Source organism: Lemur catta, chromosome 7, assembly GCF_020740605.2.
Source record: "Lemur catta isolate mLemCat1 chromosome 7, mLemCat1.pri, whole genome shotgun sequence".
In the NCBI taxonomy this organism is placed as follows: Eukaryota; Metazoa; Chordata; class Mammalia; order Primates; family Lemuridae; genus Lemur; species Lemur catta.
This window is the reverse complement of record NC_059134.1, coordinates 22,727,266-22,750,698: the sequence shown is the minus strand read 5'-3', so window position 1 is coordinate 22,750,698 and position 23,433 is coordinate 22,727,266. Positions and strand designations below refer to the sequence as shown.

Genomic DNA, 23,433 nt, shown 5'->3' with positions numbered 1-23,433 from the left:
TGGGTAATATAGCGAGACCCGGTCTCTAGAAAAAATAAAAAATAAAAAAATCAGCTGAGTGTGGTGGTGCACCTGTAGTCCCAGCTACTCGGGAGGCTGAGGCAGGAGGATCACTTGAGCCCAGGAGTTAGAGGTTACAGTGAGCTGTGATCATGCGACTGCACTCCAGCCTCGACAACAGAGCAAGACCCCATCTCTAAAAAATAAAAAAAAGAAAAAAGAAGAGAAATGGAGCTGCTCTGGTTGAACCTGGGGGTATGAGTCTTGATGTTGGCTCTTCTCTATGGCATGTGCACTATAGTGGCTCCCGAGGTACTGAACCTCCCAAGGTTCCATGGAGCAAGGTTTGCAAGCCATTGATCTAGTCCAGCCTTCTCCTTTTAGATAAGGAAACTAGAACCCAGAAAACAACATAGTTTTAGCCCAAGGGAGTTTTTTATCTTTTCTTTCCTCTTTGATTTGTGTTTCACTTTAAATGGAGGGTGGGTTTCTGCTAAGGGCTTGCCAAGGGCTAAAGTAGCAAGTATAAATCAGAAGTGCTTTGTCTTAGTTTTCTCTGCATATTTATGTACCCATATAGGAAACACAGCCTGAGCAGGGACTTCTGCCATCTTCCTTTCTCCGTGGCCCATCCCCTCTCTCAGCACCTGGGCCTGCTGATCTGGACCTAGACCAAGACATGCAGGCTAGAAGTGAGGGCTCCTTTAAGAAAGGGAGGAGCCCATGCATGCCGGGTGACAGCCCCTGGCTTCACATGGGTGCCCTCCCCAGCAAGCTACAGCCGCTCTCCAGAGGCCAAGCTTCCCGAAACTACCAGATCTTTGCCGACGTGGAGAAAATCTTAGGCAGGGCCCCAGCCCAATGCAGGGCAGAGTTAGGTGATCAGCAGGGTCTGGAGAAACCCCAGAAAGTAACAGAGAAAATCTACCTGGGGTTTTCAGACCCTGAAATAGAAGAGCTGGAAATGAGGACGAGACAGCAGAAACCCAGTGCTCCAGGCCCTCAGAACACTGGGCCTCTCCAAAATGGGCAGGATCTATTAGAAAGCAAGAGCCAGGCCCCTGTCCACTCAAAGCTTTCTGAAACCATCAAGAGCCCACGGCTGAAAGGGGAGCAGCATAGCCACAGCTTAGCCAAACTGAGCTCCACTGGCCCTGGGGGGGACAAGGGCCAGAGTCCCAGTCCCCTGCCATCCCCTGAGGAGGAGCCCTCCCTGTCCCTTTATTCTTCTGACCACATGCTGCCTACTAGAAAGAACAAGCTGTTCTTGTTAGATGGCAGCCCCACTGAAGACCTGAGCTGGCAGGGAGTTCTTGGGGAAGGTGGCAACATGGGCAAGGGGAGGAGGAGGAGAGAGGCCCCAGGATTGTGGATGGGACAGGTCTCCAAGCTTGTCAACAAGGACATCCCAGGGAGCTGCAAAGAAACAGAGCTCAGTGAACCTGAGGCTCCAGGGGCCTTAGCTGAAGATCCACCTCAGGGACTTTTTCCAATACCACCTGATACCCTGGCATCAGAGCCAGCTCAGAAAGCCCCTTCAGGGAGTGCCCCTGGGGAGTCTCCTACCAGTGAGAAGAGATACTCCCGAGGGTCTCCAGAGTCCCCTGGTGAAGACAGGAAGCCCAGTGAGTCTGGGCCTGACTTGGATAACAGCAGCAGCGACAGCCTGGCCTCACACCTTGACTCCTCTGTCCTGGGTGAGGTGAACAACTTCCCTTGGGACCTGCAGAGCTCACAGGGATTTGAGCAGGCTGTGGGTCAGTCAGGCCCAGGACCCGGAGATCCATACTCCAGCCCCTTCCTAGTTCCTCAGTTGTCCAACGTGCAGAGCTCTCCTGAGGAGCAGTCAGAAAGTGAAGACTACACTGAGGATCAGAGGTTCTACCAGCACATCTTGCAGATGGTCAAGATCTCTAGGCGGCTAGAAGGCTTGGAGCTGACTGAGAACATGCAGGAAATGCCATGCAAAGACATCGCCAGCATGATTTGTTGCATGGCAGCTGAGTCTTCCAGGGTGTCTGGTGAGGGTGAGCATGAGGCCATCAGAACTATGGAGAGGAACTCAAGTTTTCTGGCTCTGGGGCCAGAGCTGCTGGAACATCCTCAAGAGGTGGCCCTTGCCCCTGATGGGCAGGAGACCTCTCAGCAAGCCCATTTCCAGCTGAGCAGCAGCCTCCTCAGGCAGGAGCTAGTCGAGCCGAGCTCCAACGGAGGGCTGGCTGCAGAGCCAGACAGGATGCAGCTCCACCAGGTAGGCTTCTTAAAGAGAATGGCCTAAAGGCCTCAGTGAACTTGGCAGGGAGGGAGCAGGTGGAGTTGATGTCTTACTGCAGCCATTAGGTCTGCTTTCCTGTTATTCATCCTGTCTTGGTAACTGTTGATCCTTTAATTACCCAAATGGCCATCTTACGGGATGACACGTATTTCAATTTTCTTTATCGCCTGCAAGATAGGGCTGAGGGTATCTATGACTTCCCTTCGCTGGCTCTAACTGTAATTCATGGGTGGCTCACATTTTTAAACATCATCAGTTTTGAGGGTGGGCAAGGTGGCACTGACCCTGGCACTCATGCAGGATATAAGCACCTTTCTGGGATTTGGAAAGCCTTTCCTCTCAGTTCTAGAGAAAGGTCCTTCCAAGTAGGCACCCTGCTCCAAAGCTCTGAACTTTATCCCTTCTTGGAATCGTACAGCACTAGAGAGTTAATACTCCCACAAAGGACTGAAGCTGAGGATCTCTGTCTGCCATCTAGTAAGCTGCTTCTGTTCCTTGCCTCCCAGGGTCCCCAGAAAACCACGTGGATAACCTGTGGCGCAGGGTTGTGCTTTCCCTATTTGAGACTTCACTAGTGACTTCACTTCCTCTTCTACTGGGATTTGCCAAAGGGCTGGCCTTGCCCTGTCTTTCTACTTTTGTGTCTTTAAAGAATCACCGTATTTTTCATTCAGAAGTCAAGTTGGATCAGAGACCATGGGGATCAATCTGCATTTTCCCAGCTATTCTTTTGCTGCTGCCCAGCTGCGGCTTACCCAGTTGTTCCCTCCAGCTCCTAATTGCTGGCTTGCACTGGTTCTCCCTTAGCTTTAATAACTACTGTAGCACTATAAATATCGGATAAGCTGTAGATTATCCTGAAAGTTTTAATTAGCCCAATGGGAGCAAGTTTATCCGCTCCGAAGGACAACGCCATGCACAGCCCCATACTCAGAGTTAATGGCCATCTATAGAAGATGATCAGCTAGGAGCCAGGAATATATAATTTCCCTGCTAACCATTGATTTGGTAAAGGCCTGGGAGAACAAAGCCCTCAGCATGCCTGTCTCCCTTCCTCAAGCCCCCAGCATGTTAGCAAATTAGCCATGTTAGGAGTCTATAATTTTCCATAAATATAGTGTGGGAAGAATTTTGCTTACTGATACATGGGCTGGTAGGGAGGGCTGAAGCCAGGAGGAGTAGCCCTGGTTTACCTTGGGGAAGCTTTCTTGAGCTCTTTTTTCTGCTACAACCAGAAGGTGGTATAAAGTACCATCTTAGAGGTAGCCCCAGGATCCAATCCCATCTCTGCCCCTCGCTGGCCCTGTGACTTTAGGGCAGGGTTCTTGACCTCACCAACTTCCATTTGCTCACATGGGTACTGTGGATAATGGTAGAGCCCGCCTCAGGTGGTTGTGAGTAAAACGAGAGGTTGCGCGTGAGGTGTTGAGCCAGTTTCTGATGTGCGGGGCCTGCTTTAGCCAGTGCCTGGTGTCTAGCCAGTGCCTTGTTGGCCAACTTTGCCATTATCAGCTCCTTTTCTCCCTAACAAAGATATTCTACAACAAGCAAAGCTGCAAAGTCTTGTGAGTGGTTCTCACCTCACTTTCCAGCTGAGCCCTCCTGTGCAGAAACAGGCCCTATTGGGGACCTGCCCACTGGCATGGCCCCTGGGCCGAGGCTGTGGGTGAGACGATGGGCCGTCTGAACTTCTTCAGCCTGACCTCCTCTGGGTTCCCCTTTCTCTCTTCAGTCCCTGTGGGATTAGAGAGGAACGGAATTTTTGTGTTTTTTATACATCTTAAGTTTGGGATATGAATTTTGAGAAGTCATTTGTAAATATCCCCAGATTGCTCTCCTTGCCTCTGCTTCTAATAAGCCCAGACCATTGTAATGCGAATCCCTGCGATAATAGCAATTCCATAACATTGGTGAAGCCCTGGGCCACTCACAAGGCCCCTCGCACTTATTCTCTCCTTTGAGCTTCTCAGCAGACATTCTCAGGTGGCAAGGTACACGTCATTTCCATCTTGCAGATGAGTAAACTGAGGGTCAGAGAGTCTGTGAGTAGCCTGAGGTCTCACAAATTCTGACTCCCAGCCTGGTTTCTTTCCCCAGTCTTGACACGAAGCCCTCGTTTGGCCCTCCTGAGAACGGGGAAAAGAAGGGCCCTGGTCAGCCCCACTACTGCCCTTTAGCAAGGCTCCTTTCAGCCACCTTCCTCATCAGTGAAGAGGGGAAACGGAGTCCTTCTTCTGTTGCTCATGTATATTTTTTCATAGTGTTTATTTTCATCAAAGTAATGCATGCCCATAGTTTTAAAAAAAAGTCAAATAGTACTAAACGGCACATAGCAAAGTACAGCAGTTCTTTGCTACATAAAGCCCTCCCCAGAGGCAGCCACTTTCTTTTGGTGTTTACTTCCATCTTTATAAATAATATGCTTAGACCGCTTTTTCTTGACTCATCAATTTTAAACTTTATCTATTGAGACATCTCCTTCTGGTAGATGAGGATTTGTCTCTGCGTTCCCCTCCCGCATCCTTCCTATATGGCTTCTGAAAGAGAGCAGAGCCTCATGCAGCATCTGCCAGATGTAAAAGAACTGTTTACTGTGAGACAGTGTTGAGTTATGAGAATCAGGAAACCAGCCTGTGATTTCTCACACAGTTGGCACAATGGTAATTTCTGGATGTTGTGTTTCATTAGCAGCCTCTGAGCGGAGGTGGTTTAAATTTGAGCGCGCAGGATTTAGATGTTTTATTTTTATATCTGTCTCCAACACTCTCAGAGCCATGTGGTTTCTTGGGTTTGTAACAAAATGTTTTCTGTTGCCCAGGGCCTGGGTTCCTCGTTAGCCCCAGTTCACGTTCCTCTCGGGGGCCTGGCTCCTTTACGAGGCCTTGGGGATGCCCCACCCCCAGCTCTTCGTGGATCTCAGAATATGAGCCTGGGGAGCTCAGTGGAGTCTGGTCAGCTTGGAGAACCCACACTGGTAAGTACGTTCTCTTGTGTTTGGTGTATTTAGTTACCATGGGATGTCCTGTGTGCTGTGCTGGAAACATTGGCCCATAGATGAGAAATAGAGGGAATAGGCTGAGTCCTCAAAGTTCATAATCCAGTTGGGAAGATGAGTCACACCTGTGTGAGTGTGGACTCTGGAGGACAGACCCATGCTATAGCAACATCAGTGCTTATTTCCCCGTCCATACAGCCAGGGCAGTAGGAGTTGGACAAGGGAGTCATCAGTGTGAACTGAAGTCACCAAGACTGGGGAAGGCATTCTAAATAAAGATTATTCCAGAGGTCCCCATCATGTGTCCCTTGACTGTTCTATGTTTTGGATCCTTCACAGGGTCTCAAGACTTCTGCCTTTGCAAAGGGTCTCTTGGGCTCTATCAATGAGGACAAGAATGCTCTCAGCCTCTTGGCTTTAGGAGAGGAGATCAACGAGGAGGATGAGGAGGAAAGTGACAACCAGGTAGTGATGATGTCCTTTCCCTGGCATGGAAACCCCCGTACTATTTTTTTTGAAAAAAATTTTTTATTGTGATAATATATATATAACATAAAATTTGCCATTTTAGCCATTTTTAAGTTACAATTTAGTGGTATTAATTATCTTCACAATGTTGTGCTCCCATCACCACTATCCGTTTCCAGAACTTGTTCATCATCCCAAGTAGAAACTCTGTACCCATTAAACAGTAACTCCCCATCCCCCTCCCTCTAGCCCCTGGTAACCTCTAATCTACTTTCTGTCTCTATGACTTTGCCTATTCTAGGTACCTCATGTAAGTGGAATTATGTAATATTTGTCCTTTTGTGTCTGATTTATTTCGCTTAGCATAATGTTTTCAGGGTTCATCTGTGCTGCAGCATGTATTAGAACTTGTTTCCTTTTTAAGGCTGAATAATATTCTATTGCACGTGTATATCGCGTTTTGTTTAACCACTCATGTGATGATGCATACGTGAGTTGTTTCCATCTTTGGCTAACCTCTGTGCTATTTTAAAAATAAGCAAAAATGATTTTCCAGTCCACAGTTTCATTTCTTAACTAGTCTATATGCCTCCTAGGTCTGAACCAGAAGGCACAATCAACAAGAAGCTTCTTGGCCACTTGCTTGGCACAAAGCATTGTTCACACTGGATGAAGGGCTGTTTAGTGAGGCTGCCTTAGTGGAGGTCCTGCCCTAGAGTCCTCTGAAGCCCTGTCTGGGCACCGCCTGCCAGCTCAGCAGTACCCTACCTTTCCCTCTGCATGCCTCTCACCCTAGGCCGATGAGTTTCCTTAGACTTACCACTCATAACCACTTTGGTTTCTAGAGTGTCCGCAGCTCAAGTGGTCTTCTTAAGAACCTGCACCTGGATGTTGGGGCACTGGGAGGTGACTTTGACTATGAGGTAAGATCCCAAAGCCCCTGCAGGCAAAATCTATCAGCCTGGTATATCCCTCCTTCCTTATATTCAGCCTTTCTAATTTGTGGGATGCATATTTGGAAAGAGAACTGTTTTGTCCTAGGCCTGTCCAGGTGGGATTTCTGGCATTTGGGAAGGAAGAGAGTGGAAGGGAATATGTTCATTTATTCATTTATCAAAGAATCACTATTTAATGAACATTTCTACCTGAGGTACTTTTCTAGGTCTATAGGTCATACAGGCATAAATGAGATACGATTACTGCACTGTGAGATTCTATAGTGTCGTAGAAGAGAGACTTAAATGACTAGGACACAGGGTAGAATGCAATGAGGCTGTAAGGAAGGTAAGCAGAGTGCCATGGGAAGGGAGAATTAGGGGGCTCCTATCCCTTTGGATCAACCAGGAAAGGCTATATTGAGACATTGACATCTGAGGTGAAACAGGAAGGAGGATGGGCAGGTGAGAGAAGTCCAAATGCAGGAAACTGCACAGGCAGAGGGAGAAAGTACAGGGTAAGCCTGGGGCACACGAAGTGTCTCCTTAGACTGGAGTATGGAGCATGTGTGGGAGGGCAGTGGGACATGAGACTTGGGGGGCAGGTAGGTTGGGCAGGCCCTGGAGCACTTCAGTGGCAGGCCAAGAGGTTTGGATTGAATTACACCGGCACTGGGAGCCATTTGAGTTTTTTTAACAGAGGTGTAACAATATCCTGAATCTTAACATGTGTTAAATGCTGGCTCTGTAGCAGGACACTGTGCTGGGCTCTATGGGAGGTATGACATGGCCTGGGTTGCCCTCAAGGAGTATGCAGCTGGGGAGAGGGAATGGATACTAGGTACTTGGCACTTAGTAAGTGCTCAGTAAATTTCAAATGAATATTTAGGAGCTATAAAGCAGAGCAGTATGTGTACAGAGCTATAACACAGGTACACTGGGGGAAGACATTACTTCCTTGGATATCATGGAAAACTTGCTAGGAGAGGTGACATTTGACCTGGGTCTTGAAAAGTAGATAAGTTACAGACATGGAGGATATAAGGAGACGTTCTAGGCAAACAAACAACTTGAGCAAAAGCATGAGGGCTGGAAAATACAGAATATGGATAGGAATAGCATCTAGAATACCCACCCAAATTCCAACGTTCTTTATTAAAAAAAAAAAATACCAAAACTTATCGTGTCATTATAATACCTAAAACCTCCAACGTGTTTTTATACTTGGAAAGGAACATTCCCTACTATGTGTCCTTTGTTTAGTGTCCAATTTATTAATTTTTTTTTTCTTTTTTTAATGGAACGCTTCACGAATTTGCGTGTCATCCATGTGTAGGGACTATGCTAATCTTCTCTGTATTGTTCCAATTTTTTAGTATATGTGCTGCCAAAGTGAGCACAAATTATTAACTATTAAATAATAGTTCTTGAAATATTTCCAAAGTATTTATACAACCAATGAATAATGAAGCCAACAGGTTATATTTCCCTAAACATTTAAATATTGGTTATAGGCTCAATTCGTTAAACTTTTCACAAGTCTAATATACCAAATTCTTTTAAATACCATAAATACTTTACAATCAAACAAGTCACTCACACTTCATTAGAATTACAAAGCTGGCCAGTAAAACAAAAGTGTTTAGATGATGGATTTGAATTTGTTTCCTCATTATCCCGTGTTATTTCTGACTCTTATTAATATTTCTTGGTCTTCACCTTACCTTGAGATCCAGGATTACTGTCTCAGGTCAGCTGGGGTTTCAGATGCTGGCTGGTAGCCCCTGACTTGGTACTTGAGACCTGAGTTTTAGATGGACCTTCCAAGGTGGCCCAACTCTACCCATTGGGCAGGACCCTTTCTGTAGTTAGGCTTTGCCTATTAGCACGGAAACTGTCTAGCTTTTTGGATCTGCACAATCAGGTATGTTTCGATTATAACTTTAACACTTCCTGCCAAATGTGACACTTTTTTCTGAGTGTCCCGTCTTTACCATCAAGGTGATATATGTCTATTTGAAACTGTTCTTTCTGGTTGGGGCCTGGTCTGGTTGGATGAAATCCAAAGCCTTCAGTCTGTTCGGTTCCCTGAAATGACAACTTTGTTTTCTTCTCTTCTGCCAGTAAGACCTATACTGATGGACTCAAAGGAGATGCTTGCGTTTTGTGCCTAGAAGGATGTCCATGAACAGGAGTAGGGGAGAGGGCTTGTTTGCTTTTGGAGATAGAGGCAATGTCCATAAGAATGAACACATCCAGTGTGGAGATTCTGCCCTGTTCCTGTGTATATGTCCAGGCAGCACCTTGCCTGCTGCCTGGAACAGAGAAGTGCTTGGATTTTGTTCAACAAATAAGGGAACGAGTATGTGAATGGGTGAATAAGCCACGCTGGGTCAGGGAGGGTCTCTAGACAGGTTGTGTTGTATTTTTTCCTTCCCTTGGCTTTCCCAGGTTCTGGGTAGAGTAGGTACTTGGTCCCTGCTGCCAGCCGGTGGATTGAAGATCCTGATTCACTTGGGCTAGTTAACATTTACTTCATAACAGATTATAAATGTCAACAAAAAAAAAAGGATTTTCTTCTTTGACTAGTTTTGGATTTCTAAAAGCTTTCCTTTGGTGATTATGTGCTTCTTTTGGGGAGCTTTTAAACATTTTTATAACTTCTTTAATATAAATAGTCACCCCAGTGTGATGAGGGGAAATGTCTGGAATGGGCGGTGTTAAATACACCTCCCACCCTAGTCTCTAGCATCCCAGCAGATTTAGTTCTTTTTGCCACATGGAGTGTTAGATTCCTATGTTCTAACTTCAGGCAGCAATTAGGGCTTTTCCTGTTGAGGAACCTGAGTGGTAGGGATGAATGGGGGTTTCAGGACAGGCAGTGTAGCCTTTGCTTGGGCCCTGCTCTTTGAAAATGGCTTTTGTCTCAGTTAACAGTCTTTGGATTCTCTGAACTGCCCACCTTTCCCCATTCCTCAACATTCCAGGCAGCCCTGGGTGGAGATGTCTGCTGAGGTTAGTTCCGCCCTAACTAGCAGTCACTTTGTTCATGCTTCCATGAGAGGGCAGTAGGATGGCAAGAATGCATCTCTCCCGCTCCTTCTCCCTCCTCTCCTGCCTTCCGACTGAAACCTACTTCTAGTCTGTTACAGACTCAAGAGGGAAAGGTTCATGGAACCAATGCTGAGAATGCTGAGAACAAGGGGAGGCTGAAGGGTAGGCAGCAGGCGGCATGTGGCCATGTGGAGCTGGTGAAAAGCCCATCAGCAGATCAAAGGAGCGGGAGGGAGCCTGGGTTTAGGAATAACAGGATGATGTCAGTGTGATTGGAAAGTGCGAACACCACCAGGGAGCTGTGCAAAGAATTGAGACCAACTGGGTAGAAATGAAACCTGGAAAATAAACTGGACTGATAATCAGCTTGGTGGGCATCTCCCCAGAACAGAGGCAACACACAGACATGGTGTTCAGCTTCCTGTCGCTCGCGAGCCCCCTCCTGTGTTGTGTGGGTTATAGGAGCCCCTGGCTTTGTGCTCTGGGCTAGAGGAGGGGGACTGCAGCACTGGAGACCTCATGGCTTTTAGGGCTATGGTAAATATTCATGAAACTCTTCTTATAAGCACTCGACTGCACCCCCTCCTCATGCAGATGGTAAGGTCTTATTTGAAAAAGCAGCAGAAATATGCCTTGAGATACTCAAGGACCTGGGGCTATGACAGGAGGAGACAGGAGTCTGAGCAGGGATGAGCTGAGGGCAAAGCTGTGCTGTGGCTGCAGGGCCCCCTACCTTTGCCTGCACTCCCCACAGAGCCCGGGGCAGGAGACTGCGTGCACTAGGCCGGTGCCTGGAGTGTGTCTTCTGGTTGGGGCTTTAGTCCCGGTGACCTGAAAAGGAGCAGGGGTCCTTGAAGGGAGCTGAGTGTGGGATAGGATGGGTTTTCAGACACTTAGCTCTTGTCCGTCCATTTATGGATAATCTACACTCCTCCCTCTGCTTTTCCCACCTTCAAGATGGACCTCTGGCTTTCCTGTCATTGCAGTGAGTTGACATGGGTGCAGAGAATGCAAGTCATTTATTTTAATATTAGCCATATTTTACTATTTTAATATTTACATAGACAAATTAGTACAAACCCCATCATGTAAAAATCATCTTTTGAAGAATTTAAGCTTTAGAATTAGATTGGGCCTAAGATTTTTGCGGTCTGGCTGTATTCCCATGTGTAAGAATGGGAATCTCTACCTATATCTGGTATTCTTTGATTCTTGATAGGTTACTTGTTTTTCCATCATCTTGAGTAGTTATTTAATTAATAATTAATATTTGCCCGGCTATGTTCCATTTAATAAGCACTGTAACTAACATAGTCTAATCCCTATATAACCTTGTAAAGTAAATACTACATCTCCATTCTGCAGAATAGGAAGGAAAGCCTCAACTCCTATCTCTGCTTGACACCCTTATTCATTTTTAAAATGTCAGTCAATAAGCCTTTACTGAGCATCTATTATGTGCCAGAAACTAGGTACTAAGGACAATAGGGAACTAATTTGATGAGGGAAACAGACAAGGAAATCGGCAATTATAACAGCTATTACGGTAGAGGATGAGGAAGACTCATTTTAGGTCACCTGACCCAGGGTCAAGGAAGGTGGCCTGGAAGAGGTGATGCTGTGAGGACCAGTGGGGCTTGGTCCAGGTAGAGTGTATGTGTGGGTGAGTGGGTGTTTTAAGAATGTACGTGGCAAAGTAGCAAAACAGCATGTTTATCCACAGGCAGGAGGAGTGAACGTCTGCAGAGTTTGGCTGGAGGTGAACCATGAGAGGCAGGCAGGGGCTGGGCTGTAAGGGCTGTGGGCCAGGTGAGGGGGTCGGGGCTTTATCCTGAAGGCCGTCGGTGCTGTTTGTGATCTGATACTTCTTCTGTCCCTAATTCAAGGTCTGTTTCCAGGTAGCCCTCTTGGGGGTTTCACTCCCAGCTTCAAGCAGGAAAGCCTTTTCTTAAACTCAGGATGAACCTGGCCAGGGTAGATTGGCCCTGCTTACCGTGCAAGGTGGGTGTGGCTGCCAGACACTCCTTGCCTACCCCAAGAAATTCCCACCTTCTTTCCAGAGTCCTCAGAGCCCCACAGACTGGTTATTGAGCTCCTGCTGCGTGCAGGCTACCTCTGGGGATATGGAGGTGGGAAGGCCTGGCCTTAACCTGAAACTGCTTCTCTCGAAGAGGGGTGCTTGTCCTCCTTCCTTCTCTTAGCCCAGTGATCACTGCAGATTTATTCCCTGCTAGAGGTTAGGCCTATTGAGAGGAGCAGCACTGGAGGGTACCTGCTGTGTGCTGCCATGGCAGGAGGGAAGCCATCCCTCTGCTTTTCTTTCTGGGACAGGCCCAGGCCTGGTGACAGTATCACCACAGTGTCTCATGGCCTCTTTGCTTTGGGAAGTCAAAGCTCATAACCAGGGCCATCTGGGACACTTTTGTTAATATTAGCTCAATTCCTTGAGGGCAGGATCTATGTCTTGGTCATATTCAGATCCCCAAGGCAGTGTTTGGCACATAGAAGGTGCTCAGTGAGTGAACATGTGGGTCTCATTATATAACATTAGTTAACATTTATGGGACACTGACAGTATGCCAGGTACAGTCCTAAGTTCTTTAATTCACTTAATGAGTGTTGTCTCATTTACTCTTCCCAACTACCCTATGAGTTAGGTGCTATTAATACTATATCCCAGTATTTTAGAGAAACAAACTGAGGCACAGAGAAGTAAATAATTTGCCTAAAGTTACACATCTGTAAGTGTGGAGCTAATTTGAGCCTAGGTAGTCTATCCCTGAAGCTGAGGTCTGAATTACTCTGCTTTATTGCCTCTCTTAACCGTCCTTAGGAAGCTTGGATTAGCTGTCCATAGGCTGTCAGACCTGCAGGCGGCTGGTAATACCTGTGTGCACAGCAGATACTTTAACAAAGCATCAATAAATGCCATGCTTAGGGCTTCTCCTTGGACCTTTTGACTCTTTAGCCATCGTGTTCCTTGTTTGAGTCTTCAGGGTAAGGAATCAGGAAGTCTTAAAAGTCTCTCATCAGGCCGGGCAATGTGGCTCATGCCTATAATCCTAACACTCTGGAAGGCAGAGGTGGGAGGATCGCTTGAGCTCAGGAGTTCAAGACCAGCTTGAGCAAGAGCAAGACCCAATCTGTACAAAAAATAGAAAACTTAGCTGGGCGTGGTGGCATGTGCCTGAGGTCCCAGCTATTCTGAGGAATTTAAGTGGAGGCTGAGGCAGGAGGATTGCTTGAGCCCAGGAGTTTGAGGTTGTAGTGAGCTATGATGTACTCCATTACACTCTAGCTGGGGTGACAGAGTGAGACTCTGTCTCCCCCAAAAAAGAAAATCTCTGATCAGAAATTGTTCAGCTTGGCAACCCAAGTGTTAGCACAGATGTTTTCTGGGAGGAAGTCTTCTTAGCCTTAGCCCAAAAGAGATCACTGGCTGTATTTCCAAGGGAGGGTTTTCCTTTTCTCTTTTAGCTGACTCTAAAGAATTTAAGTGGAAGCAGCCTTTGGTTTTCACTAGTCTTTAAAGTGAGAATTGTGTGTGAGAAACAGAGTGTGGCCGCTGTAGAGGTACATTACTCAGATCTCCTTTCAAGACACTCTGCCAAGGGAGTTTAGTAGATTGACAGCCCCTATCCGCTGCCCTTTCCATCCACCCTGCTTCGTGGCAAGGTCATGCTTCCTCCTGATGATGGGGCACAGTGGGTCCAAAAGCAGGACCATTTCTGCTGAATGTGGGACTCCTCTAGGCAACCTGCTTAGAGTCTCTCTGCTGGGCTGGCCAAGACTTTCTCAGAACTGTGCTGTGCCCCGAGGCTCTTCCTTCCCTCTCTCCTGTCACAGTTATCAGACCTGCATTGTGTTCTGAAGCTCTCCTCACCTCCTTTGTCCTTCATAAACATGTCTCTCAGTAAACCTCTTGCACATCTAATCCCATCTTGGCATCTGCTTCCCAGAGGACCCAATTGGCAGTCCCTGATGGGGGCTGCGGTCTCCAGGTTGCTGATGGTCAGCATGTACAGGGGAGGCTTTAGGGAAGAAGGGCACCCTCGTGATATTTTTCCCCCCACTGTCTATTAAAAATGAAAAATAGAAATTCTAGATCTTGTTACCTTTCTCTCACATGACCATTCATCATCATCTTAACTAAACATTGGCCTCTGAGTCTGCAATTTTATGATTTGGCTAATGGGGCTTGAGCGAGACAGATTTATTATTCGAGAACATGATAGGTAGTGGTGGAGTTGAATAGTCCAATGCAGTGATTTCCAGGCTCACCAGTGGACAGAAGTAAGGTTGCGTGTATCCAAATCGCTATCGAAATTCTGATTCAGTAGGTCTGGGGTAGAGCCGGGAATCTATGTTCTAGAAAGCTGTTTGGGTGATTGATAAACACAGGGGCCAGAACTTGAGCACTGGCCTGTGGGTCAAGGAATGGCAGCTCCATCTTGCAGCATGTCTCTAAACTCCTTTTATACATTCCTGATGTCTTGCTTTCTGACTTGCTCTGCTGCCCCCTAGGAGTCTCCCAGAACAAGCCAGCCAGAGGAGAAGAAGGATGTTTCTTTGGATTCAGATGCTGCCGGCCCCCTTACTCCCAGCAAGCATTCGAGCCAAGGTGCAGACAGCAGTCTGAGCAGTGCCGATGGCAAAGGGCGACAGAGAAGAAGGACAAGTCCTGCGCTCTCAGAAAAAGAAGAGAATGAGAAGAGTGAGCCTGGGGCTTCCAGGAGTCTGCCGCCCTCCAGGGTGGGCCCCGGGGGAGATGAGCCTGCCAAAGCCTCTAAAAAGGACATGGTGGATGCAGGAGAGAAGGGTTCCAGGAAGGAAGAGGTGAAGGAACCTTCTGCCCCAAAAGAGAGCAGATCAGATGCTAGCCAGGTAAGTCAGTGTATCCCATAGGCAGGTGCTGGCTACAACCCTCTGTTGCTCTCTCTCTTCAGCCCGGTCCAAGTTCCTATTTCCACTTCTCTATTACTGAGTCAGGAGCTTCATTTACAGTCCCTGCACTGGGCTGTCAACATCAGCCCAACCCTTAATTGTGACAAATATGTCCAGACCCAGCAGGCAGTAAAATCCTGAATGAAATTGCAAACCTGCTGGTACTGAAATTTAGAGCAGGAATTTGCTTTTCCATCAGCACCCTCCTGGGATACTCATGTTCCTCTTTTTTCTTACTTACTTCCTCCTCCCTCTTCCTGCCTCCCCTTTCTGCTTCTTGACATTGGTAGGGTCAGTCATGGTTGCAATAGTCTGAGTTCCTATAGAGAGAGGAGAGCATTGTGTGTGGTGGGGAAGGTGGGGCAGGTACCACAGTTGGGAGTGTCCTGCCCCAGCTTAGGTAATTGGGTTTCAAAGAGACTCTTCTCATCAATTTCTGTGGCTCTTTCTGAACCAACCCAAGACACGGGAGTGGTTGCTTTGGTAAGACCAGGCCAATGACCAAAATAGACAGAAGTGTAGGTCCCAGTGTGGAGAGCCTTTGGCATTTTAGATTTTGCAACCCTTAGTCCTATTGCTCATCCAGGTAGATGGTGAGGGAATTCATTTAAAGAGCTTTTATCTATTTCCTGGAAAAGATGCTCTCATCGTGTTTTTTAGGATAGCATCAAACTTCTGTACTGCCAACTTTCTGACCACCCCCACTACACTTGGCTCTCCTTACATGTGTAAATGCTTGTTGATCTGATTCAGAGTGTGATCATCTATATTCAGCTGGGCTGCCCAGCCTCAGCGGGGTGGAGGTTGTTGCATGTGTTTGGAGAGAATGGCATGGTCCGTCCATAGGCCTCCCTGGGGTTTTCAAGAAAAGGTGGATTTTGGTTTGGGCTGAGGGCTGAGTGGAATTCCCAGGATAGTGACTGTGGCCCTCTCTGCTCTGGGGGATTTCTCTGTGGGTTTCTCTCCCCAGGAGTCAGAGATTAGCGAACAAATGAAGGAACCACAGCTCTCAGACTCCACGGCTTCTGACCTCAAGTCCTTCCTTGGCCTGGTGAGTTTGAGATGAGGGCAGTCGAGTGGTGGTGAAGAGCATGGATTTGTGAGTCTCCAAGGTTAAGTAATTTGCCTAGCATCACAGCTTGTAAGCGGGGAAGTTAGAACTCATAGCTCCAGATTCACAACCCATTAACTAAGGATAACACTAGCTACTTTATAGGTTTGTTGTGAGAAGAAAGTGAGGTAGAGAATGTAAAATGTTAGCATATAAATATTAATGTTATTGTTATATATTTAATGGCATTAAAATGTTAGCTGTTGTTACTGTTCTGAATTGCCTGCGAGATCATGTGAGTTGCCTCTGGGCTCTAGCAGGAACATTACACGAACCTAGGAGGTTAGGGACTGATGTGTTTGTGTTTATGGGATCACTGAGCTGTGACAAGGACCAGTCCCCAGACTCTGGCCAGGAGGGATGCTGTGGTTTCATTTCTGAAGTTAAGGCTTTGTCCTGGAATGCCAGCATGCACGGTTTCTTTGTCGCAGACCTTCTACCCAGCCTGCTGTATCCTGGTTTCATTTGCCAGGTCTGTATCTAAGGGGAATAGTTCGGGGTGCTTTTTGGCAGAACGTTGCCTCTAGAAACTATCCTCCATCTGTTTGGAAGAGGCAGATCAAAGGGAAGGGATTAGTGGGAGAGGGTCAGGGATGAACGGTAATGATATGAGGGGGTGCGGAGGAATTAGGAGGCTGTGTGCTCTCGCCCCTGACTGAGCCATGGGCTTAGGAGGCAGATGGCAGCTGCATTAAGTGGAGTAGAACTCAAACTGAAAGGAAAATGTCACCAAAAAAGAAGAAAAGCCCACGAGCTAGGAAAGGAAGGCAAAAAGTCACGGTTGTTGGCAAAAACTGTCCATGAAGAATAGCCATGTCACAAAACCCTTGGAAGCAAAGGGTCTGGCTCCTCTAAAGCAGTCACCCATGTGGAGAAATGTGCCCATCAGCATTTTTCTTCTCCATGGGAGTGGATGGAGGAAGCCGTGGACAGCAGGACCAGACCTTATCTGGGCATCCCGCCATTTATCAGGGCTGATGACAGAACCGTCCCCATTAGCATGCTGTTGGATAGCAATCCACCACTTAGCCTGGTAGGGATCTTAGGCTCAGAGGGGGTGGGATTGTCCTGTGGCAGCCAAAGGGCAGCAAGGAACTGGCACTATTGTGGGGACTTGCTGCCTGTCCCCAAGAGAAGCCTGTGCAGAAAAGTGCCATTTATTAATCCCCATTGTCCAGAGGGGCACCTATATGGAAAGGGAGATGGAACAAGCTGGAAAGAGCCTACCAGGCCTCGTGTCCAGACTCTGCCCACAGGTTTTCTGGGTCCTTTGGCCTGCCTTTTGGTGTCCTGGTTGGGCCCTGGAGGGGGAGAGACAGCTGGAAAGTGACATACTTTGCAGCATGTGTCATGGAAAGAGCTTGGGCTTTGGAGTCAGCCCACGCTCCATGTGCCCCTAAACCCCTTCCTCATCAGCTGTGTAACCTTGGGCAAATGGCACATGCTCTCCACCTGCTTCCTCGTCTGTGTGATGAGGATGGGAGTTTCAGTCTCACAAGGTTATTTTTTCCTCATAATTTTATGAAAAACTTCAAACATATGGAAAAATTAAAAGAATTTTACATACTTACCACCTATAGTCTACAAAATATTTTTACCATACTTGCTTTAGCACATATCTTTGCATCTAGTCACAATGTTATTTTGAAGATTAAAGTAGTAGTTGTTGAAATGTTTATTTAGCATGGAGCCTAGCACACGGTCGACACTTTTCTGGAAAGTTGGAGTTGGTAGGGGAGAGGCCCGGGTGGGTGCGGACTGTGACCGAGGCAGAGCTGACCTCGCCGTCTCCACTGTCTCCAGGACTTTGGTTTTCGCAGCCGGATCTCGGAGCACCTGCGGGATGTTGACATGCTTTCCCCAGTCCTGAATGGAGCCCACTGGGAGGTGAGTCTTTCTGAGTGGTGGGCTGGACCTCATTTTCCCTGGCAGCCACTTCATGAGAGCTGAGCCCTGCCCATGCCAGGATATGTTGCTGGAAGTTCTGTCCCTTCTAATTCATTAAGGCATGGTCCTGATTGTGCCCCAGCAGAGATGCTGACTGTTCCTGCTCTGTTGCTGCTATGAATTAAAGCCTTTTCCCCCCATATATTTATCTGTTTATCCATTTATTCAGCAACCGAGAGTTGACCACTTGCTCATGTGCAAAGCACTGTGTAGATAGTAGACTTCAAGGCACTTCCCAGCCTGGCCCATCTATCCTTTCCAGACCCATGCCCAGTTCCCCCTTCAGTCCCGCCCCGCCCCCGCACCAGCTGGGTCTGCCACTCACCATTCCTGCCTGGAGCTCACCCTCCCTCCACCTCTGCTACTGCTCCTGCTCTGCCTCCCCCTGACTGCCTGCCTGCCCACCTGCCTGCCTGCCTGCCTGCCCTGCTACCTCCCTTGCCTTGCTGGCAAGCTCTTTCACATTCCTGGAGACCCACTTCTGACACCACTTCCTCTGAGCACGATGAATTGTTCCCTCTCTTTGCTCCCCTCAGTGCCTCTTGGTTTGCTTTATGGTTGTCTGTCTGTCTCCCCTGCCAGAGGTAAGGTATGGGCAGGCGTGGACGATGTCGGACCCACGTGGGGTACAAAGATGACTAAGCGTAGATCTTGTCCTTAAGGAGCTTTGAGCCAAGAAGATAACTTTTTTCCCCCTTTGTGGGTTGGTTAGGAGAAGAGCGATCATGGCACATGGTCTCTGCAAGTTAAAGGGAGCATTTGGTTTGGGCAAAATGGAAATGTGTTGGGTAAAACAAACAAAGAGATGTTTAATATGAACCCAGCCTGGGAGCTTTCAGTGAAATGCATGTTGGAGACAGGGTAGAGTGTTAAGGCTGATTGCACTTGAGCCCTGCATGTTCTTTTCTGATAAAGCCCTCCTGGGCCACTACTCAGCCACCAGGTCCCTGCTGGACCTTGGTCACCCTGTTTGCTGTGCTGGAGAGATGTGAAGGCATAGACAAGGGCAGGTGGGATTAGTCAGGAAGGGTTTGGAGCAGGTGAATTGTGAGGCCCCCGTGGCAGCAGGTAAGTGGGAAAGTTAAAGTTACCTAGTTGGTGGGGTGAGGGGTGGATTCCATTGCTCTGGCTCCAAAGCCTGGCCTATATCAGAATCACTTGGGAGCTGGAAAAAAGATTTTTAGATCCTACCTAAGACTCAGTGAGGCCAGCAGCCTCTTTTTGGGGCATGTCACTCGGTATAAAGCAGTAGCAGGACCTGACTTGGATTTGGTTCTCATGAAGCACCCCTTCGAGGCAGCCAGCCCTGGCAGAGGAAGCCCTAGGCTATACCTGGTGACTGGCCTATCCAGGTGTGGGCAATTCTGGGTGCTCAGGTTGGCTGACCAAATGGATCCTTTTGCAGGGCTCAGCCTCTAGCTCTTTCCCATCTCAGGGCATGGTGGGGTTGAGCAGGGAGGTGGAGCTAGAAGAGAGAGCAGCAGCCCCCTGTGTGACAGCACTGTGGATGCAGTCCCCTTTATCCTTCCCGTGGGCTCTTGCCCATGTTGCCATACTCTCCATGTCTCCCAAGTATAGGACCTGGGCGTAGAACTGAACTATAGTAGTTTTTGTTCATTTAAAATATTTTGTATGCAGCTTTATTGAGATATAATTGACATGCAATAAACTGCATATCCATTTGATAAGTTCTACCATTTGTATACACCTTTGAAACCATTACCACAGTTAAGGATCATAATGAGTTATACACATAATAAATTTCATAATAAATTATAAAAGTGATCATACAATTATTTCAAATAATACTGAAGGTCCCAGTCCTCCACTTCCTGCAGTCTAACTCCCACAGGCAGGGGCATGAGCGGTTTCCGTTAACGTTTTCCATGTGCCTTTCCAGAATTTTTTCTGTGTACATATAAGCATTTATCTATTTTCTACTTTTTTCTTCCCATAAAAATTAGAATTGTGCTATCAAAACTGCCTGTGAATATGCTTTTTAAATTCAAGAACACACCCCTGACTTATTTCCGAGTTATTTCGTGTAGATCCACCTTATTCATTTCTTTGGTTGCGTGGCCTTCTGCTGTATGAATGCACCGTGATTTATTTAACTGAGGACTGGATCTTACACAAAAAGGAGACCCTGGAGCTGAGTTAGGGATGAGGAAATGGTGTCTTGAGTAGCCCCAGGCCAGAGGCTCACTTAGGATGGACTGTTGTGTGTCCCCTTTCTGAAGAATGCCGACGTGGCTGGTTTCCTCCTCTCGTTCCTTTGCTTCCCTTTCTAGGGCAAAAAAGTCAAGGGAGCAAGTAAAACTCTACCCGAAAGACCCTCTGTCTGGGTGTTTTCCCAGACTATCCCTTCTTTGGCAGTGGGGCTAGTTCAGTTTCTCAAAAGATAGAAGAGGAAACAAGAAGGGAGTGGATGGAAAGACTTGGTCTGCAGCCGGCCCTCCTGTCTGCCTCTTTATCCTCATGGTGTGTGGCTTATGGCCCTGGAGTCCTTTCTGACTCTGGGCTCAATCCCCAGATTTTCATTACAGTCACCCCACTTTATTACTCATACTTTAGTTTGTTAAATGGAGTTGGCTTATGTGATATTTTTTTTCCTTGAAAAGTGAGAGAGGGGAGGTATTTGATGAGTGTGGTGTGGTTTGTAGGGAAAGACAAGTTGTGAGTCGAACACTGGAAGGGGAAAGAGATGGGCTGGGGAAGGCCGCATGCCCCTGCCATTGTCTGCAGGCTGTGCCCAGGCTGATGCGATGAAGAGTGGCAGCCCTGGCAGGGAGCCCTTCTGCTGCAGGCACCAGGAGGCACTCACAGGCAGCATTTCTATTTTTAATGGAATTTGGAGAAGCTGGGTTTTAGTTCGGGCCCTGCCCTTCCTCACCCATCCAGATGGCAGAGTTGGCCACAGCTGCTGGGGCTTAGGCTGCCAGTGGAGAGGTGTGGGGGGCTGTGGGCACAGGGCTGGGGACCCCACTGGGGAAGACGGAGTGTGCTGTCTCCTGCCCCACCTCTCCTGCCGACCCTGTGTCCCAGAACAGACGGGGCTCCTGTCGGAGTGACAGAAGGAGTGCAGGTCCTAGAATGGGGACTGGCACTGGCAAAGCCTTTTCTTCCTTTCTTTCCTTTCTTTTTTTCCTTTCTTTTTTATCTTAGGCTGGGGGAGAGGGAGAGGAATGTGGGAAGAGGAGCTGACATTTATGGCATGCCTTCTTTGGGCCAGGAGTCGGGTTTTATGTACATGATCTAATTTAATCCTCACCAGAAGCCCCGTGAGCTGCGGTTTACGATCCCATTTTACAGTGAAGGGGACAGACTTCCCGGGTAGGAAGTGCTAGAACAAAGGGTTGACCCCAGGCAGACTACACTACCATGACCCTGTGGAAAATATTTGAAATTATCAAAAATAGTTCCTTTTTTTTAAACCAGCTTGCTAAATCTGTCTAGACACTCAAGCTTTAAAATGAGATTTTTTTTTTTTTTTTAATGGAAGATGTAATTTCTGACTGGGAAAAGTGCATCATAGTCTACTAATAGGACCTGGGTCCTCAGGGGAGCCTGGAACACTTTATCTTCCGCCGTCCAGGTGTGGGTTGGTGCGCTTTTTGTCTGGGGCATAGCTCTTTCCTGTTGCACCAAGACTCCATCTCTCCAGGATTCTTCTTTTCTAAGGTGTTTGCCTGCTGCCCTGTCCTGCCCACTTAATTTCAGCGCACCTGTGTATTGCTGGCACTGCTAATCTGGGCCTCTATGGATTTGGGGTGTTCATGGATTTCTCTGCTTTCTCTGCAGCTGACAGTACAGGCTTCCAGCAGCAGGAGGCAGGGTTTTCTTTGTCTTGTACATTTTCCTTCAGCCTCTGGCTTCTGACTCTGCATACAGTGGCTGTGGTCATCTGTCTCATCCTCCCCAGGCCAGCAAGACCAACCTAGGGAGCAGCTGTGAGCTTGGGGGCTTAGCCAAAGCTCGGGAAGCTTCATTGTATGGTAGAGAAGGCTTCTGTTCTGTGTCCTGCATGGTCCCATCATCTAGAGAGCTACCTCTCAGTGCTTTTTCCTAAGCATGAGAGTCAGTAGGAGGGTGGAGGGACCCAAATTCAGACCCCTCCAATACACACGTTTCACTGTTTCTTGCCTATAGGCCCAGGAGTTAGGAAGAGAAGACAAGGATCATAGCCAGTCCAGCCAGGATGAGCTGCAGAGCAAGCAGTCCAAAGGCCTAAAGAGGTACAGTATGTGGAAGGCTGACCTCAGGGAGGTCTTAGGGTGCCTTCAGGATGGTGTGGACTTGGACAGAATTCCTGGCTCTGGTGGTTGGGATGGCTCACTGTGCAGGTGATGACCTGGCTGGATGGTCCTGCAAGGTCTGTGTGCATGTGCATGTGTGTATATGTGTATGCCTGCACACGTGTGTATGTGTGTGTGTGTATGTATGTATGCATGCAGGCATGAGTGGATCTTCTGATTCTGCACCCAGATGGGAGTGGGTGTACTCTGTGCACTGTTGTGGGTCAGAGCTCGGTCCTCCTTGCTGGATTGGGTTGATTAAGCCATGTGTGTGCTCAGTCCCAGGCTAGGGCTGAAGTAGCCTCTGGAGGTCTAGGGGAGTCATGCTGGAGGGTTGGTCCTGCAGCTCAGCCCTGAGCCAGGGCTCAGCCGCATCAGAAATGGCTGTGCTAACTCTGTGTGTGTGTGTGTGTGAGAGAGACAGGGGGTCCCGGTTTCTCAGGCCCGAGCCCCATGATAAGGGGAAAAGAGAGCAGCCTTTCCATTTGGGGACCAGAAAAAGCTATCTGACAGCTTCATGCATTTTCTATAGTGTGACCACTTGAGTCTGGCTTCTCTTTTTTTCCCCATTTTCCACTCAGTTCTCCCATCCCTCCCTGGCCCTGGTGGTGGTGGACTTTGGGAATGAGTACACTTTGAGTGTGTCTCGCTCTCTCTCCTGGACCAAGCAAATACAGTGCAGGGGCCTGGGGAGCCTGACTCTAGTCCAGGCAAAAGGAGAGCTTAGGAGAGAGTCTCTCCTTCCTGCATATTGGCCTTTGCTCTTGTGGCTGTCCACGGGGGTGGGGACAGGGGCTGGGATCTAGCCTGGGAGGAGGGATTGACCGAGGTCCACACACTGCACTCCCCAGTTCTCTTCCTGCTCTCCAAATGGAGGAGCCTGACTCTGCGGCTCCGGCTGGCCTGACCAGGTTGTCTCCTCCACTTCTGCATGGGGAGCAGCTCCAAAGTCCCCTTCATAGCCAGTCCTCCAAAGAAGGGCCTCCGCAGGCCCCTGAGGGGCAGCCTGAATGGAAGGAGATAGAGGAGCTTGGGGAGGACTCTGTGGCCAGCCCCAGCCCACCGGTTTCCCTCCAGAGGTAAGGATGAGGGGGAAGCACCCCGGGTGGCGGTGGCTCATCTGTGTGTAGTGTGTGCTAGTGCTGAGAGAGCCGGGGCTGGGTGGGCCTAGAGAGGGAGGGGAGAGCTGGGGCGGGTTTGCAGCCTAAGTAGCTACAGCAGCAGAGGTTCTGCTTAGTGTCCCGTGGGAGCTGGGGACTGTGGAAATCTGCTTCTTCCTAGTCCTCAGTCTACAACTGAGATTGGGGTACACGGTCTGATTAGGAGAACTTATAAACTATTGAACAAGAAGGTATCTCTTCTAACCCAGCTGCCTCCCTGCCACCGACTGGGGCAGAGACTGCTGTCAC

At 48.2% G+C, this 23,433-nt stretch overlaps 1 protein-coding gene and 1 non-coding gene across 9 annotated transcripts in view; one reads left to right on the top strand and one right to left on the bottom strand.

Annotated features, from left to right (window-relative positions):
• Positions 1-23,433, top strand: part of CEP164 (centrosomal protein 164) — a 62,632-nt gene that overhangs the window by 19,240 nt on the left and 19,959 nt on the right. For 6 of the 8 annotated variants that reach the window (XM_045556392.1, XM_045556394.1, XM_045556395.1 and 3 more), the window contains 8 exons: positions 5,094-5,249; positions 5,610-5,735; positions 6,584-6,661; positions 14,252-14,611; positions 15,642-15,722; positions 17,586-17,669; positions 21,879-21,964; positions 22,876-23,103. In XM_045556392.1, coding sequence (XP_045412348.1) covers positions 5,094-5,249; positions 5,610-5,735; positions 6,584-6,661; positions 14,252-14,611; positions 15,642-15,722; positions 17,586-17,669; positions 21,879-21,964; positions 22,876-23,103 — 1,199 coding nt within the window. Of the gene's footprint in view, positions 1-5,093; positions 5,250-5,609; positions 5,736-6,583; positions 6,662-14,251; positions 14,612-15,641; positions 15,723-15,866; positions 16,255-17,585; positions 17,670-21,878; positions 21,965-22,875; positions 23,104-23,433 lie in introns of those variants that run through there. The other 2 variants (XM_045556396.1, XM_045556399.1) reach the window with 2 other exon arrangements.
• LOC123643075 lies at positions 7,965-8,073 on the bottom strand. Its single transcript, XR_006736648.1, has one exon. It is a non-coding gene; the product is annotated as a U6 spliceosomal RNA (small nuclear RNA).